The 18,401-nt window shown below is 43.1% G+C and overlaps 2 protein-coding genes across 3 annotated transcripts in view; both read left to right on the forward strand.

Moving 5' to 3' along the window:
• The window catches only part of SLU7 (SLU7 homolog, splicing factor), an 867,785-nt gene that overhangs the window by 616,815 nt on the left and 232,569 nt on the right, over positions 1-18,401 (forward strand). The gene's annotated exons all lie outside the window — the stretch shown is intronic.
• Positions 1-18,401, forward strand: part of ATP10B (ATPase phospholipid transporting 10B (putative)) — a 364,478-nt gene that overhangs the window by 282,741 nt on the left and 63,336 nt on the right. For both annotated transcript variants that reach the window (XM_050794772.1, XM_050794770.1), the window contains exons 8-12: positions 5,172-5,278; positions 8,835-8,966; positions 13,079-13,206; positions 14,818-15,070; positions 17,053-17,291. In XM_050794772.1, the coding sequence (XP_050650729.1) occupies positions 5,172-5,278; positions 8,835-8,966; positions 13,079-13,206; positions 14,818-15,070; positions 17,053-17,291 (859 nt within the window). The remainder of the gene's footprint in view (positions 1-5,171; positions 5,279-8,834; positions 8,967-13,078; positions 13,207-14,817; positions 15,071-17,052; positions 17,292-18,401) is intronic.

Below are 18,401 nucleotides of genomic sequence, written 5' to 3' on the forward strand. Positions count from 1 at the left end.
GAGACTTAAATGTTAGACCTAAAACCATAAAAACCCTAGAAGAAAACCTAGGCAATACCATTCAGGACATAGGCATGGACAAGGACTTCATGACTAAAACACCAAAAGCAATGGCAACAAAAGCCAAAATTGACAAATGGGATCTAATTAAACTAAAGAGCTTCTGCACAGCAAAGGAAACTACCATCAGAGTGAACAGGCAACCTACAGAATGGGAGAAAATTTTTGCAATCTACTCATCTGACAAAGGGCTAATATCCAGAACCTACAAAGAACTCAATCAAATTTACAAGAAAAAAACAACCCCATCAAAAAGTGGGCAAAGTACATGAACAGACACTTCTCAAAAGAAGACATTTATGCAGCCGACAGACACATGAAAAAATGCTCATCATCACTGGCTATCAGAGAAATGCAAATCAATACCACAATGAGATACCATCTCACACCAGTTAGAATGGCAATCATTAAAAAGTCAGGAAACAACAGGTGCTGGAGAGGATGTGGAGAAATAGGAACACTTTTACACTGTTGGTGGGACTGTAAACTAGTTCAACCATTGTAGAAGACAGTGTGGTGATTCCTCAAGGATCTAGAACTAGAAATACCATTAGACCCAGCCATCCCATTACTGGGTAGTAACCCAAAGGATTATAAATCATGCTGCTATAAAGACGCATGCATACATATGTTTATTGTGGCACTATTCACAATAGCAAAGACTTGGAACCAACCCAAATGTCCATCAGTGACAGACTGGATTAAGAAAACGCGGCACATATACACCATGGAATACTATGCAGACATAAAAAAGGATGAGTTCATGTCATTTGGAGGGACATGGATGAAGCTAGAAACCATCATTCTCAGCAAACTATCACAAGAACAGAAAACCAAACACTGCATGTTCTCACTCATAGGTGGGAACTGAACAATGAGATCACTTGGACACAGGAAGGGGAACATCACACACCAGGGCCTGTTGTGGGGTGGAGGAAGCGGGGAGGGATAGCATTAGGAGATATACCTCATGGAAATGGCGAGTTAATAGGTGAAGCACACCAACATGGCACATGTATACATATGTAACAAACCTGAACGTTGTGCACATGTACCCTGAAACTTAAAGTATAATAAAAAAAAATTTTTTTTTAAATAAGAGCCATCGTAACAGATGTGAGTATATGCCCTTATAGAATGCTTTCCTACAGGGATGTCCAAACTTCTTGCTTCCCTGTGCCACATTGGAAGAATTGTCTTGGGTCACACATAAAATATACTAACCCTAACAATAGCTGATGAGCTAAATCATCATCATCATCATCATCATCATCATATCATAATGTTTTAAGAAAGTTTATGAATTTGTGTTGGGCCACGTTCAAAGCCACCCCGGGCCACATGTGAGCAGTGCGTTGGACAAGCTTGTGGTTTAACAGCTTTTAGAGGACTTCCAGAGAACATTATCACATGTAATCTTCACATTGACCCCAGAAAGAGAATATCATGATGTGTATTATAATGATCTGAGACTTTTATAGATGCAAAGATTCTCCCTAACTCACAGCAGGTAGAAGACAAAGCCAGGACTTATATAGGGGTCTTTTGACTCCAACCCGTGTGCTTTCCATAGCAGTACATTGCGGAGCTCAGCCATGTTACAACTTCTTCACCAATAGAGGGCCTGGAATGAGGCTTCGGCAGCTCCCTGAAATGCAGTTGTCTTTGCTTTCCTCCACCCACGTCCTCAGGCCATATGGGATATCAAGAGGAGAAATAGAAAGGGGAAACAATAAGAATAATACCACAGAAACCGTAGATTTATAGGCAAATTACTTTTAAAATACACAGAGTGAGCAGAAGGAGACAGGCAGAGAAGGGCCTGAGGTCCTGGGGAAAGGACCTTGCTGCAAATGAGAGGTAAAGTCTGTCACCTGCTCTGAAGAGAAGGGCGCCCCTTGTGCCTTAGGTTTGTGAACTTGATTCATCCCAAATCCCTCATGTCCTGAGTCATTCTCCATATCCTCTAAGAGAGCAGCCTCATTGCTAGATTTCTGTTTAGGGCCCTTTTTCCCCAAAACAGCTCAGGCCAACAGCCAGCCTTTCTCAGCTTTCAACCTGGGCTCCAGCCTGCCCCTCTCAGACAGATTTCAGGACAGAACTCTCCCAGCTTCACTCAGCTCCCTGCACCTCCTCTTCCTGGTTGCCGCACTGGGAGACCTGTCCATCCTGCACCTGCCTGGGCCTCATGAATGAGTCCTAAAAGTCCAGTTGGACAGTGGAGTAGCTAACTCATGGAATGAAGGAGAATTCCTTGCTGTGCTCCTACATCCTTGCTGTACCCAGCAAGGAGAACACCCTCAGGCCTGGCACCCACAGATGGTCTGCACCTTCTTCCCCAGCAGACCCACTGGTCTGATGCCTCTGGGTTTCCCAGAAGCTTCTGTGGGTCTCGTTAATTTAGAATCTCCCTAAGGCTGCACAGGCTGGCTAGAAGATGGACAGTTTTTAATGATCTGTTTGAAAGTTAGGGGTATCCAATTTGAAAAATGTGACTTTTGAACCAAAGAATCTCTACAGAGCGGTGGTTCTCAACCAGGGACAATCACCACCATCACCAGCACCACCACTCCAACCAGGGGACATTTGACAATGTCTAGAATCATCTTTCTTGCCACAACTGGGGAGGGGTGCTGTTGGCATCCATTGGGTAGAGGCCAGGGATGCTACAATGCACAGGACAGCCCCCCACCCCAGCAGAGAATTGTGTAGTCCAAAATATTAATAGCACCAAGGTTGAGAAATGCTAGTCTAGAAAAAGTATAATAGAGCATCCTTGTAAATCAAGAGTCCTAAGTAGACAGCAGCTATAAGATAGCAAATCATTTTCTACCATTCTTTGAAAATGCAACATTACAACTGAGAGAAGTAGAAGCCTCTCTCATATGCTATCACTTCAGAACACCCTAAAATCAATCTTGAAACCACAAGCTACCGACAGTGAGGCAAGCAAGATTCATTAGACCAATATTAAATCCACAGCCAGCCTCCTCCTTAATAAATAGAGGGAGCAGTGGTGGGTCCTGAACCTCAGTCATTCTTAGACCACCTTTATGATTTTTATCATATTCAGTAAAATCTGTCTACCAGATTTTTAATTACCTTACTTTTTCTAAAATTTATTTGAAAAGGAAAATTTATGTCACTGGGCCCTATCACTTGCTATTCTTAAGAGGTAAAAATTAATACAATGAAATCAAAACAGTTATATTCTAACTACAGATTATTATTTGCTATAGCATCCTTTGCATTAAAAAGTAGGATAGACAAACATTAGAATAGAGTCAAGAATATACCAGCATGAAATGATACATCCTCCTTCACATATTCAGCAGAACTGAAAATAGAAATTACTCTGATTTAGTGTGGGTGAGTGGGGTAGTACTTTAGGTACCCTAATGTAGTAAAAATCTCAATAGGGTGGGTGTCTGTGACCTAGGTTCCCTGGTTTTAGGATGTCTCATGTACTAGTTGTATAGCCTTTGAAAAATCTCAGCCACTCTGAGCTTCCACTTTTTCATAAGTAAAAATAATCACTCTGCTAATTTCCCAGACCACAAAGAGTCAAAATCATGTAAGCAAATGTAGTTTATAAACACAGTGAGGAATCATGAGTATTAAAGGTATATTGAGTGGCAGTATGGCACTCTGCGGCCAGACTAGTTTTGAATCCCCATTCTGCCATTTCCTGGCTTTATGAACTTGCCTCAGTTTCCCTATCTATAAAGTGGGTATGATAATATGCCATATCTTATGAAGTTGTCATGAGACTTGAGTGAAAAAGGCTTATAACTGGACTTAGCAATAAGAAGTACTGAAGAACTACAAGTTTAAAAACAAGCTCTAAGAGTTCGGATTATTATTTTTCTGTTCTCCCCAATAGTTTTGGAAAGTTATATTTAAGCTTGCTGAAAATCTCAAGGGAACGGCATCAGGATAGAGTAAAAGCCAGACCTCGGGTAATAAATGGAGTCGATTGGACTCAGAAGTTTCTAGTGTGAGGTGGAAAACTGCAATGCTCCCTGGACTAGAAGAAGGAAGAAACTATCTCTACTCTTAGGATCTGCCTCCTAGGCACAACTGGCCATAAGCCAGTTCCCTTGCACTTTGCCCCTAAAACAATTTTGTTTGTTTGTTTTTTAAACTGACAGCAAATTTATTAAGAAAGTAAAGGGATAAAAGAAGGGTTACTCCATAGCAGAGCAACCCCTTGCTTTTTTTTTTTTTTTTTTTTTCTTTTTAAGATTAAGTCTCGCCCCGCAGCCCAGGCTGCAGTGCAATGGTGCGATCTCAGCTCACTGCAACCTCTGCCTCCCGGGTTCAAGCGATTCTCCTTCCTCAGCCTCCCAAGTAGCTTGGATTACAGGTGCCTGCCACCACGCCTGACTAATTTTTTGTATTTTTAGTAGAGATGGGGTTTCACCATGTTGGCCAGGCTGGTCTCAAACTCCTGACCTCGCGATCCACCCGCCTCGGCCTCCCAGAGTGCTGAGATTACAGGGTTGAGTCACTGCACCTGGCCCTACTGGTTGCCCATTTTTATGGATATTTCTTGATTATATGCTGAACAAGGGGTGGATTATTCACAAGTTTCCTGGGAAAGGCATGGGCAATTCCCAGAGCTGAGGGTTTCTCTCATTTTTAGACCATATAGGGTAGCTTCTTGACGTTGCCACGGCATCTATAAACTGTCATGGCTCTGGTAGGAGTGTAGCAGTGAGGACGACCAGAGGTCACTCTCATCACCATCTTGGTTTTGATGAGTTTTGGCCGGTTTTTTTGCTTCACTCTGCATAAAAACATTTTGAATGTGAGAATTGAAGCCAAGGCTTTTTCACCAGAGTTCTGCGTTTTATGTTGGTAAATGACAGTTTTCTCAGGGTGGACAATTCCCTCCTAATGGTCTAGCTCCCACCCAGACCTCCTAGGAGCAATGAAGAGATCTGCCCTTGAACATGAAGGGAATTAGATTCTGATCTACCATCACTTTTCTGAAAAAACAGGGAGGAGAGGGATCATGTTCACTCACCACTTCTAGTTCTGTGACACTACCCAGTAACAGCATGGAGAGACCACCAAACCACCCCCTGTCTTTTATTCATCCTCACCAGGGAGCATCCTGACCAGACCAGGACTGGCGTTGGCTGTGAGAGTCTTCTCCTTCGAGGCTGCACCATCAGAAACACTGAGATGGCTGTTGGCATTGTCATCTATGCAGGTCATTGCCCCTGGGTAGTTCCTTTTGTCTGAATTTTCCTTTGTCCTTCCCCTTCCATCCCCTCCTCCAAATCCATCTTCAGTCAATGGGAACTGACAACAGTTCACAGTAACTTTCCATTTACTCATGTAACTTCCCATTTCTCAGCTAAGCAAACGGAGGCTAGGAATCATAGCAGTTCACTCACTCTACAGGAGACATGATGAGATTCTGAGTTAATATCACCCATCTGCACAAGACAGGGAAAGGGATTCATACTCAATCACCCCAATGGTTTTGTGCTACTAACTAAAGTCAGAATGAAGTGTATCTTCTTGAGTCTGTGGAATAACCTCACCAAACTTAACAACTTCCCCTTTGGAGCCTCAATTTCCTCATTTGTACAGTGGGGAGAATATTTGTATCTGTCTGATAGAGCGTTTGTAAGGATCAAATTACTCAGCACATGAAAAGCATCCAGCACTGCCTATAGCAAAGAGAGGGCTAGTGGGTTTTAGTTGTTTTTGCAGTTATGTTTTTACTATTACCTTTATTTATTTTTTGGCTCCAGATATGGAGGCCTATCTCTCCTTCCAACTTTGATCCTGCTTTCCAATGAAAAAAGATAATAGCAGGACTTCTCACAATGAAATCTAAACTCTTGGAGGGCAGTCTTGGGGCTGCTGTATGTCTAGTACTTAACACCAGTGCTCATAGGTACTCAATGCACCTGTTGTTACATGAACACCTGAAGACTTCTGCCACAACAGAGGAAACAGGGTCTCTCTGGAGCATCTACCTTCACTGGAAAACTCCAGAATGTGTTTTCTTCTGAGTCTTCCACTAACTGGGACACTCTGGAATAGTTTGCTTATTTGCTTTTGTGTTTGGTTTGTTCTCCATAGAACACCACTTCCAATGGACATAGAAGAGCATTTAAATATCCATCTACCATAAGATTTACTCTTTGGGATTGTCAAAGAAAAACAGTTCCTTTAAAAAATAGTGTCACGATTTAGCCAGCTTTCCCTAATTTGGGAGAGGGGCATTATATTTGTCAGTTGAGATGACTTATTTCAAAGACCTTTAGCAATGGAGTTCAACACCATCTGGTAAACCTATTAAAAATGAACTCTCCAGCAATCTCCACTCTACCAAAAAAGAAAACAGTAATCATAACCACATAGATTTAGAGCTTCGCTTCTCTGGCTGAACAGAAATAAAGAAGAAACCTTGAGTAGGTGATGGGAGTGGTATATAGGCGGCAGATGGGGAGTGTTAACCATGGTTCCAGCCAGTCGGGCTGCCTAGGGGTAAAATTCATTCATAGTCTGCATGTTCCTGAACAAGATGGTTGAACTTTCAATGTAAGATGTACTAATAATTTCTGCCTTGTAGCTTTATAAGGTTCAAATGAGATAATCTGTGAAAAGGGCCTAATACGACAGTTGGAATACATCAGGCCCTCAAAAATATGAGAAAGAAAAGATACCAGTTTTTTTTAGCATTATTATCTAGAGCTGGGGTTCTCACCTTTGGCACCATTAACATTTTGGTCCATATTATTCTTTGTGACGGGGGCTGTCCTATAGGGTATTTAGCAGCATCTTTGGCCTCTACCTACAAGATGCATTAGCACCCCCCACCAAGTGAGATAACCCAAATTTCTCAAGATGTTGCCAAATGTCCTCTGGGGAGTAAAATCATTCCTGATTGAGAGCAACGGTCCAGAATTCTCATTTCATCCTTGACATTAGCAATGGATAAAACAGGGCCTCAGAGTCAAAGGCCCAAAAAGGCCAAGATGAGATTTACAGAAGAAAGAGGTTCAATGTAGAGGTGTGTGCTCCTCACAGCAAACATTGAGTCCCAACTTACCAGAAACTAATTTAGTACTTTGTGTATATTGATTTATTTTCCTACTTCATATACAATCGTCTCCATTTTTCAGATGAGGAATTGAAGTACAAAGAGATTCACTCACCCAAGGTCACATGCCTCCTGAGTTGAACTCTCTGCAACCCAAGGTCAAGTATCCACAGAGCTGAGCTCTGACTCCAGAGCCCACACTCTTATCCACTGTCCCATACTGCCTCCCTTTGAACCCAACTCTTTCCAAAAGAACAGAGGGGTCTCAGAAGGCAAGGATCAGGTGGGTGAAGGGGATAGTCCCAGGATCCCTGAATGGAGTGAGGCTGAGAGGCAGGCAGAGAGGCTATAGACCCAGGGGTGCTGCTGGAACCCCCACTCACAATTGCAGCAACTTGAGTCTAATTTTAAAAGCCTAGAGTTTTTTCACTCCTACTGTTTTGTTGCTAGTTTAAATCCACAGGGCAACTAGCTAAACAGCATTAAAGCCGTTTGCTTCTGGAGCTGATGTATTGGTTTTCTTTAATTTTGCACAGAAAATATGTGACTGGTGTTTTTTTCATTTAACTGCTGAGGAATATGGCACTGTAGTTAACATTCAGCAGCCCCAAAGGAGAGACTCCATCTAACAACAAAGTCTCAGTTTGACTCTTAGCTCTTAGGTATGTGACCTTGGGTCCCAGGGGTTGGTGAAAGGAGAACTAGACTGGCAATCTGAGTCTTGAGTTTGCAATGTGACTCTGACATTGACTTATTCTTTCACTTTGGGCAGATCCTTTTTACCCTCTAGCCCTCAGCTTCTCCTAGTAGGGAAGAAGGTGACTGGATGAGATTGGTAGTTTTCAAACTTTGCCATCCTTTCTTTGACCAAAATTGTATGCAAAATTTCAACATGGGAGTGGAGTTCTCCAGGGTTAGTGCTGGGGTGGGGGCCTTTGGTGCTTACTACTCTTGCTCAGGCAACACCAACAACTTAGGCATGACCAAAGAAACAAGGAGGGAAACTACTGGTCCCAGGCACTGTCCTACCACAGGTCTTTTGCACATACAGTTCCTCAGCCGAAAACTCTGCTGCCAGCTCCACTCTCCCTTGAGGCCTCCCTTCAATATCATCTCCTTGGAGCAGCTTTCCCTGAGCAGGATCTCCAACACCACCTCTTTTCCACCTTGGCCTTTTGTTTACTGTGTATTATTTACTTCACAGGACTTATTAATAATGATAATTATCCTTTCTGTCTTCTTGTATATCTTCACTAGAATGTGAACAGTATGTCTTGCCATTGTATCCCACTGCTCGCCCGTAACAGGTGGAACAGAACCTTTGTGCCAATTAGGAAAAGACAGCCCTTCTTTAAGACAGCTTACTATCATTTGCCAGAACTCTGTTCATAATAAACTTATAAATCTTTGGCAACTACAGAATAAGGGCTACGCTCTAGAGTTGTGCAGGGTGCAGCCTGTGCGTGGGAGCTCTGTCAGTGCCCACCACGGTGTCTGGCATGCATGAAGGGGATGTTCACTGAGGACCTGCTGGTAAATTATGTGAGGCCCCTACAGCTGTTCTCAGCAACCTTCTGAGGCAGGGCAAGTTCAAGTTGAAGAGTGAAGCCTCTTTTTTATCTTAAGCTCCTGTGAGAAGTGCTGAGGGAATGGTGTAAGACATAGGAAACAGGAGCTAAGGGACTGATTTCCTCATTTTCTCTCAAAGGCCACGAGACGAAAGCCATGCTGAACAACAGCGGCCCCCGGTACAAACGCAGCAAGATTGAGCGGCGCATGAACATAGACATCTTCTTCTGCATTGGGATCCTCATCCTCATGTGCCTTATTGGAGCTGTAGGTATGGGATGTTCTGGAAAGAACAAGGACACAGTAATCGATGTATTTGGGCAAGTTTCTTCAGCTTCCTCATTTATAAAGTAGGGCTAATAAAATGTAAATTCTACCCTGCCTACTTTAATGGGATGCCAATGAAACGAAAAGGCAAAAGAAAATCTCCTAAAAGTAGTATGTGCTCTTTAACTATTCGGAATATCATCTGATATTTATTTGGTCAAGAAATGTTTACTGAACACAGGCACTCTCAAAGCGTGGAAGGAAAACGAGATGAATCAGACTGTATTTGTTTCCCATTGCTGCTGTAAAACATGAACACATAGCCATTTAGAACAACACACATTTACTCTGTTACAGCTCTGGAGATCAGAAGTTCAAAATCAATTTCAGTAGGTTAAAGCAGGAGTCTCTAACCCCTGGGCCAAAGACCAGTACCTCCTGTCAGATCAGCGGTGGCATTAAATTCTCACAGGAGTGCAAAACCTATTGTGAACTGCACATGCAAGGGATCTAGGTTGTGTGCTCCTTAAGAGAATCTAATGCTTGATGATCTGTCACTGTCTCCCATTACCCCTGGAAGGGACCGTAGAGTTGCAAAAAAATAAACTCAGGGCTCCCGCTGATTCCACTATGGTAAGTTGTATAATTATTTCATTATGTATTACAATGTAATAATAGAAATAAAGTGCACTGTAAATATACTGCACTTGAATCATCCTGAAACCCCTGAAACCATCTCCCCATCCCCACTGACGTGGAAAAATTGTCTTCCAGAAAACCTGTCACTGGCACCAAAAAGGTTGCAGACCACTGGGTTAAAGTCAAGGAATTAGCAGTTCTGGTTCCTCCTGGAGGCTCTGAGGGAAGGATCTATTCCTTGTCTTTTTCAGTTTCTAGTGGCTGCCCGTAGTTCTTAGTTTGTGGTTGCTTCCTCTGTCTTCAGAGTGTACCTCCCCAGTCTCTGCCTACATTTCCTCTCCTCATCTGCAGCAGTAGCTCTCCCTGCCTTTCACAAGACACTTGTGATTACATCATTGGGCCCACCTTCATAATCCAGATACTCTTCTCATCTCAAGATCTGTGACCTAATCCTATCTGCAAAGCCCTTTTGTCATATAAGATAGTGTATTCACAGGGCCCCGAGGATTAGGATGTATCCTGGGGAGACAGAGGGTATTATTCACCCTACCACAGATATTATGGGAGCAGCAATAAGGAAAGTCTTTCTTGAAGAGGTAGCTGCTAGAGCTCATTCTCAAGTAGAGTAGACATTTGCCAGAGGAGGAGGGTGGCAGAGCCAAGTGTAGGGGCTGAATGGGGCAGGAAGCTGTAAGCAGAGAGAGGCCACTCTTAGCCCCAGGAAAATCACAAAGCATAGAAGCAGGAAAAAAAATCATTTTGTGCATAGGAGCAGTTGGCTGTTGGGTGTGGCAAGAGTAAGGCCAAGAATGGAGACCAAAGCAGAGCCAGACTGTAGCCCGAGTTGAGTGAGAAGCACCGTGAGAGGTGGAGACAGGAGTGATCTGGAGCCCTTTAAGTTGATCCTCAGAGTATAGAAAAAGAGGGGCCCAGACTCCCCACTGTCTATGGCCTTATTCTAAAAATGATTCTCAGGATGCTAAAGGAGATCCCAAAAATAAACAGGGACAATCAAGAGAAAAACTCATGTCCTGAATTCAGAAATATGCAGACCCCAAACCAATGAGCAGCAGTGGTGTTTGCTGTTTACTTGCATTAGTCAGAAACTGTAACCATTGCTGTTGTTAGAAAAAGATGGTGTCTGAAAGGCTGAGAGCTTCATAGGGGCTCAGGGAGACTGTGTGCCACTACAGTGATGGCGATGGGATTGAGTCTTGTGGGTAGCGTGGAGTTCCCAGGTGTGTCTAATAGCACTCTGCTTGAGGCTGGCTCACAGCTGTAAGGAGACCACCTGCGGGAGGGGAAGCAGGGAAACAAGAAAGCCATTGTCCCCACTCCCATTCTCTCCCCAGCCCATGTGGCCACCTGTGTCCCCAGGATGCTGCAAGAACTGTTGCTTCTGCTTCAGGACAGGTTTTTCAGGGCATATCAGAGTGAAAAAGACATTTGAGATCATCTCACTGTGTCTCCAGAAAAAGAAAGTTAATGATTAAAAGGTCACAGGGTGAGATAAGGCACAGGCAAACCAGAATCTGCTTGGCAAATTCCCCAAAACAATAAAGAAATGAAGAAAGTTCATGGGGAGGGTCAGAATTCTATTCTGAGATAACAACTCATACACAGGACTCTGTTGATGCCTAATTAAAGCACAGCCCTACTGAACATGAAAACTCTCAAATGAGCACCATTCCACAGTTCTTGACCACATGTTTACTTTGATTTTGTAAAGGTGGTGTTTCTTATTTCCTCACCCAGAATACTCTGCCCTGGCCTTCCAGACCATCCAACACCTGCTGTGGCTCCAGGACCCCCTCAAGTCCTCCTCATCCATTCAGCCTTCTCGAGTTTTTCCCGTGCTCTTTTCTTATTCCCTTAAAGGCCAGTGGCCCTTACTCTGTGCCATGTGTTTGGCCCTTAGTCATCTGGTTTATAATAGTACCTTCCCATAAATAGCTTCATGTCTGTAAGTTTCCTTTCTTCTGTTAGGTATGACGGCATTTGACCCAACCTCCTGGGCAAGGAAGCATCTTTGGCCACTGTAACATCCTCTATGTCTTTCATTTTTCTATACTTCTTGGAGCTGAGAGCATTTTAAACATTAGGTTATTCTATTTTCACAATAACTCTATAGGGAAAGTATTATTACTATTTAACAGACAAGAACACTGAGGTTTAGTGAGCTCTGTAACAGGTGCTCACCTTACATAATCCTCAGATAATGGGTGTTGTTATCTCCTTTGCAGATAAGGAAACAGAGTTCAGTCTGTACCTGGTGCTGTTGCTGTGGGCTGTCACAGCATTCTAGGCTCTGCTATTGCACCTCTCAGACTGTATGTGATTTGTCCTTTTATGCCTTGCTCCCTAATTTGGAAACAAACTCCACAATGACAAGAACTAGTACTAACTTCTTGAATTAATCAATGTCAGACAGAGGGAGGGATGAATGGGTAAACAGAGATGGATGGATGGATGGATGGATGGATGGATGGATAAATGGATGGATGGGTAAGTATGTAGGTGGGTGGGTGGGTGGGTGGATGGATGGATAAATGGGTGATTATATGGAGTATATGGATGGATGGGTAGATGGGTGGGTAGACGGATGAATAGATAGATGAATGGATAGAAAAATGGATGAATAGAAGAATGAATGAATGGATAGATGGGTGGGTGGATGGAGGGACTGATGAATGGATGGATAGATGGGCGAGTAGATGGGTGGATGGATAGATGAATGGATACAAGAATCGATAGAAAAATGGATGGATAGATGGATGGGGGTGGGTTGGTGGGCAGAGGGATTGATGAATGGATAGATGGGTGAGTAGATGGGTGGATGGATGGGTGAATGGATAGATGAATCAATAGAAAAATTGATGAATGGAAGGATGGATGGATGGATGGATGGATGGATGGATATATGGGTGGGTGGATGGAAGGATGGATGGATGGATAGATGGGTGAGTAGATAGGTAGGTGGATAGATGGATGAATGGATAGATAAATGTATAGAACAATGGATGAATGGAAGGATGGATGGGTAGATGGGCATTAGATGGGATAAGAAGGGGGAGACTAGGGGACAGGTCTCAAGGCTCCCCACCCACGCACAAAAGTGTGCACCACAGAACAAAAAAGTACAAGTATTTCTTTATCTCTTTCCAGCCCCTATTTAACAAGGCTTAATTAAAAAAATAAGTAATCCTCATGCCAATCTCCTCTTGTAAAACAAACTTAATGCATATCAAGGGATTGAAATGTATATGAAGAACCACTTTAGAGCAACATGAACACATATACATACACCCAAACACACACACACACACACGCACACACACACAGAGCTATGTTGTATGGAAGAAGGAGGGGCCTTCCAAAGCACACCCATTTCTAAGAATGTGTCAAGGGCTGGTTTAATTGACCAACTTTAGGACTTAGTGGAGATTCAACCTCATTCCTGGTTTTGCCTCCTCTCAGGTCACAGCATCTGGAACAGGACCTTTGAAGAACACCCTCCCTTCGATGTGCCAGATGCCAATGGCAGCTTCCTTCCCCGTGCCCTTGGGGGCTTCTACATGTTCCTCACAATGATCATCCTGCTCCAGGTAGGAAGCCCTCCCTAACTAGGGGCCCAATAAGATATGTGGCCAAAACCCCTACAACTTTGTAAAATAAAGAAAAACCAGTGCTGACCACTAGAAAGTACAAACTGGATTGAGATGAGGAAATGATCATCACTTTCTTGTGCATCTTTGAAAGCATTCACATTTTGGGTGATTTAAGGACCTAGCCCTGTCTTGTAGAGGGGACTCTGCCCCCAGATAATAGCTGGAGGGAAATATTTATCAACTTTTCTATTTAAGAGTAAGATGACAGCAGTGACCCATATGTGCCTGTCCCTCTGCCAGAGCAGATAAAACACAAATGACCTAGGAACAAAAGAAGGTAAAGTAGCACAGTGAGCTACAGAGAACTCTCTGCCCCAACATTAAGAGAGAGAAACCACGAGTTAGTGTTTTAACATCTGATACATTGAGAAGGAAAAGAACAGAACTGGCCCAACATAGGACAGAAAAAAAAAAATAGAGCACCTACAAAATGTGAGGCAGTAATTGATGAAGAGATGAATTTTAAAATCTTTGTGTCTCTAAGAAAATACAATCTATGAAAAGATGAGGGAAGTTGTGGTTTTACTTTTGTGGAACTCCATCTACCATTTCTTGTGGTATTGGAGGCTGTTTCACTGCTCTCTTATTGGTGAACATTTTCCACTCACCTTGCAGGGTAATCTATTTTAAATGTGAATTAAATCATAGCCCTCCTATGTACAGAATCCTCTCATGGTTTCATATCCACTCAAAGTGGAATCTGAAGTCCTTACTGTGGCTGATGAAGCCCTAAGTGATCTGGACCCTGACTCCCTCCCAGACCTCACCTCCTAGCCCTCTTCCCCTCCTCACTGACCTGCAAGGCCTGCTCCCTATTACTCCCCAAACGCCACCCCCACTGCCAGGCCTGTGCCTGGCTTTCTCCTCTGCTCAGAATGCTCCTCCCCCAGACAACTTCACAACTCACACCCTGGCTTCCTCATGTCTCTGTTCAAAGGTCATGGTTTACAAGCATCCCACCCAGTCATCAGTCTACCCTCTTTACTATTCTTTATTCTTCCTCATGTGACTTACCACCACTCATATATATTTATTTGTTTGTTCTTTGTCACTGGAAGGCAAGTTCTTCAAAGCCAGGAATTATGTTCTGTTGACTCCCATTTCCAGGACTTAGAACAGCATCAAATGCACAACAAGCACTTGGTAAACACCAGGTATTGAATCGGTGGGGAGAAATTAACAATACGTCTGAATACCTGTAAAAGTGGGCAGCAGCCCTTGGTGGCACAGAGATCTGAAGGGAGTCAGGGGACTCTAAACAGAGATGCTAAGTCTCCCTCACTCCCTCCCAGCTCAGTCACAGACAACCAATGGTAAGTGCCTACCTTGTATCAGACATCCTTGGTCAAAGAAGACATATCTGTTTTTCAGATTCCCCTAAGAACTCCAAGGGATGCATGAGGTCATTGACCGTTAATTTCACAGAAAGAGTCTGTCCTGTGAGCTGACCTCAACTTTCCATTAAATGCCTTTGCTACCTGCTAGTGAGGATCCCAAGGGAGGGAACCTGCCTGGTTTCTGACGTGGTAGAAACTCATCTATTTTCAGGTGCTGATCCCCATCTCTTTGTACGTCTCCATTGAGCTGGTGAAGCTCGGGCAAGTGTTCTTCTTGAACAATGACCTTGACCTGTATGATGAAGAGACCGATTTATCCATTCAATGTCGAGCCCTCAATATCACGGAGGACTTGGGCCAGATCCAGTACATCTTCTCCGATAAGACGGGGACCCTGACAGAGAACAAGATGGTATTCCGACGTTGTACCATCATGGGCAGCGAGTATTCTCACCAAGAAAATGGTACGAGAGCTCCCAAGGGCTCCATCCCTCTTTCGAAAAGGAAATGCCCTGCTCTCCTCAGAAAAAGGAGATAAAAGACATTCTCCTGACTCTCTTAGAGGCTGTATGGCATTTCCACAAGTTGCTTCCTGTATCCCTGTGGTCTTCCTTGTCACAGATCAGGGCTGTTCCAATTACTTGTAAATTTTCATTTGTTTACAAAAGTTAGAAGTTATCTCATATGTGGTACCCCTCCAGTTGATCTTTGGTGCCAGACAAAGCACTTTATGAAACGAGATTTTTATCTGTCAGCAATGGATTGCAGACATTTCCCAATTGTGTGCCAGTCACCACAACCAAGGTTTGGAAATTTCTCAGGCCACCTTACCTGACATATCAGGGCAGGTCTGTGTCTAGGTGCATGGTCAGATTTAACACATCCTGAAGATACCTTCTATTCTAACAGATATCTTAGATTGCCACTGATGCAAAGTTTTGATTTAGGAGATAGGGCTATAAAATGCCTGAACTGTTACCTTGCATGGACTGAATATGACTCATAAAACTGACCTGATTCCTTCAGCTATCATCCGCCCAACTTTGTCCCCCACTCCAACACACACACACACACGCACACACACACACACACACTTTCTAAGAAAAGAAATTCTTTTTTTCCCCAATACTTTAAGTTCTGCGATACATGTGCAAAACGTGCAGGTTTGTTGCATAGGTATACATGTGTCATGGTGTTTTGCTGCACCCACCAATCCATCACCTACATTAGGTATTTCTCCTAATGCTATCCCTCCCCTAGCCCCCCCCAACCTCCGGTAGGCTCCAGTGTGTGATGTTCCCCTCCCTGTGTGCATGTGTTCTCATTTTTCAACTCCCACCTATGAGAACATGCAGTGTTTGGTTTTGTGTTCTTGTGTTAGTTTGCTGATGGTTTCCAGCTTCATCCATGTCCCTGCAAAGGACATGAACTCATCCTTCTTATGGCTGCATAGTATTCCATGGTGTATATGTGCCACATTTTCTTTATCCAGTCTATCATTGATGGGCATTGGGGTTGGTTCCAAGTCTTTGCTATTGTGAATAGTGCTGCAATAAATATACATGTGCATGTGTCTTTATAGTAGAATGATTTATAATCCTTTGGGTATATACCCAGTAATGGGATTGCTGATCAAATCGTATTTCTAGCTCTAGATCCTTGAGGAATCATTGTGTTCCACAACAGTTGAACTAATTTACACTCCCACCAACAGTGTAAAAGCGTTCCTATTTCTCCACATCCTTTCCAGCATCTGTTGTGTCCTGACATTTTAATGATCACTATTCTAACTGGTGTGAGATGGTATCTCATTGTGGTTTTGATTTGCATTTCTCTAATGACCAGTAATGATGAGCTTTTTTTCATATGTTTGTTGGCCGCATAAATGTCTTCTTTTGAGAAGTGTCTGTTCATATCCTTCACCTACTTTTTAAAGAAGAGAAACTCTTTAAGAGGGCAGTATTCATTCTTTTGAGTGTGAGAGATGGAGGAAGAGAAAGGTGGAGATAACATTATAAGCAGCCCTATCCGCTTTGCCTTGGTGATAGTGGACCATTTACATGGGAGCTTCTGATCTCTTTGTAATAATAAGAGCCTCATTACCAGTACTTACAGTATGCTAGTTATTTTAACACATTATATCATTAAATCTTCAAAACATCCCTATGAGTTAGAAACCTAGAAAAAAAAAAAAAAACTCTGAGGAAATAAAGTGACAGGTTATGTCAAAGCTCAAAGTCACATAACTAGTAGGAAATCCACTAGAGTTTGAATCTGTGGGACTTAGTTGTACCCTTCTTTCTCCAGTCTTGGTAGTCCAGATGCCCAATTTTCCAGAGTAGCATAGACCCTTCCCATGCTCTTACCCCACCCCAAAGTCTAGGCTTTCCCCAACATAGTCCAGCCAAGGTACAACTAGTGCAATAACAGGACTCCTTTCTTGCAGCTAAGCGACTGGAGACCCCAAAGGAGCTGGACTCAGATGGTGAAGAGTGGACCCAATACCAATGCCTGTCCTTCCCAGCTAGATGGGCCCAGGATCCAGCAACTAGGAGAAGCCAAAAAGGTGCTCAGCCTCTGAGGAGGAGCCAGAGTGCCCGGGTGCCCATCCAGGGCCACTACCGGCAAAGGTCTATGGGGTACCGTGAAAGCTCACAGCCTCCTGTGGCCTTCAGCAGCTCCATAGTAAGTCCCTGACTTTCCCCTTTGAACTGCAAGTGTTCTGTGGGAAGAGATGGGAGGGGGCGCTAGAATGTGAAAAAGGAAAAATTGTACAAACCCTGAAGAGCTTTCAAAATGGTGCTCTTGGTTTTGTGTATAGTCCACACATGTGTTTTGTTGGCATAGACAATTCTTAGTCATTAGAAATCTTCAATGTTTAGAAATCAGAGATCTTATGTAAGCATATAGATTTTTTTGCTTCTTTTAAAAATTGAATTATAAAAATTCTCCACACTAAGCCAGCATTTCCTCATGGCAACAATTGGCTTGAGTTGAGAGGTTCCTAACTCTTAGACTGGGCATGCCATCTTCAGCTCATCACTGCCCCCCACCCACCTTCTCTATTTATGCAATCACTGAGGTGGGGGCAACTGCATACTCATTATGGATGTTTTAAAAATTATACTGTTAGTAGAAATTAGAAATATCAGTTATGCTTATGTTTCTATAAGGGAGAAAAACAACAGATAAGCCTGTAAGGTTCAAAGAAAAATGGGAGAATATACTTCTTGGTGATCAAAAATAAGTTTTAAATAGTTATGAAGCAAATAATATCTATGTCAAGATTACTCAGCCCATTTCATTCTCTTAACTAATTCCCTTCAGTCCCTATGGGCATTGCTGTTTGTGGCTTTGGTCTGGGGCTTTCTGCGTATAGTCCTTTCACATTTGATCCACTAGGACAGCCATCAGCAAACATCCAGGTAGCAAGCAAAGAAAACCAAGTTTCTCCCCAGAGATTACACAGCATTCCTTAGAAGTCAAGCCCAGACCAGGGCTTCTGCCCACTGTCCTACTCCTTTTTCCTCTGCATACACTCTTTCTCCAGGGAACATAAAAACACATCTGGAATCTCTGCACTTGCACAAGAGGCCACAGGGAGCCCCAGCAATCTTGAACAAGAGGTACATACTAAGAGATGGGACCTAAAATGTTAGCATCCCTTTATTAGAAAATTAGATAGTAAAAATAATCCTTTTGGCCAATTTTTTTCCAGTCTTTTATTTCCCCTATGAATACACACACACATAACTACATATATTTAACATTTTTTGTAATCATGGTACATATCAA

This window comes from Macaca thibetana, chromosome 6, assembly GCF_024542745.1.
Source record: "Macaca thibetana thibetana isolate TM-01 chromosome 6, ASM2454274v1, whole genome shotgun sequence".
In the NCBI taxonomy this organism is placed as follows: Eukaryota; Metazoa; Chordata; class Mammalia; order Primates; family Cercopithecidae; genus Macaca; species Macaca thibetana.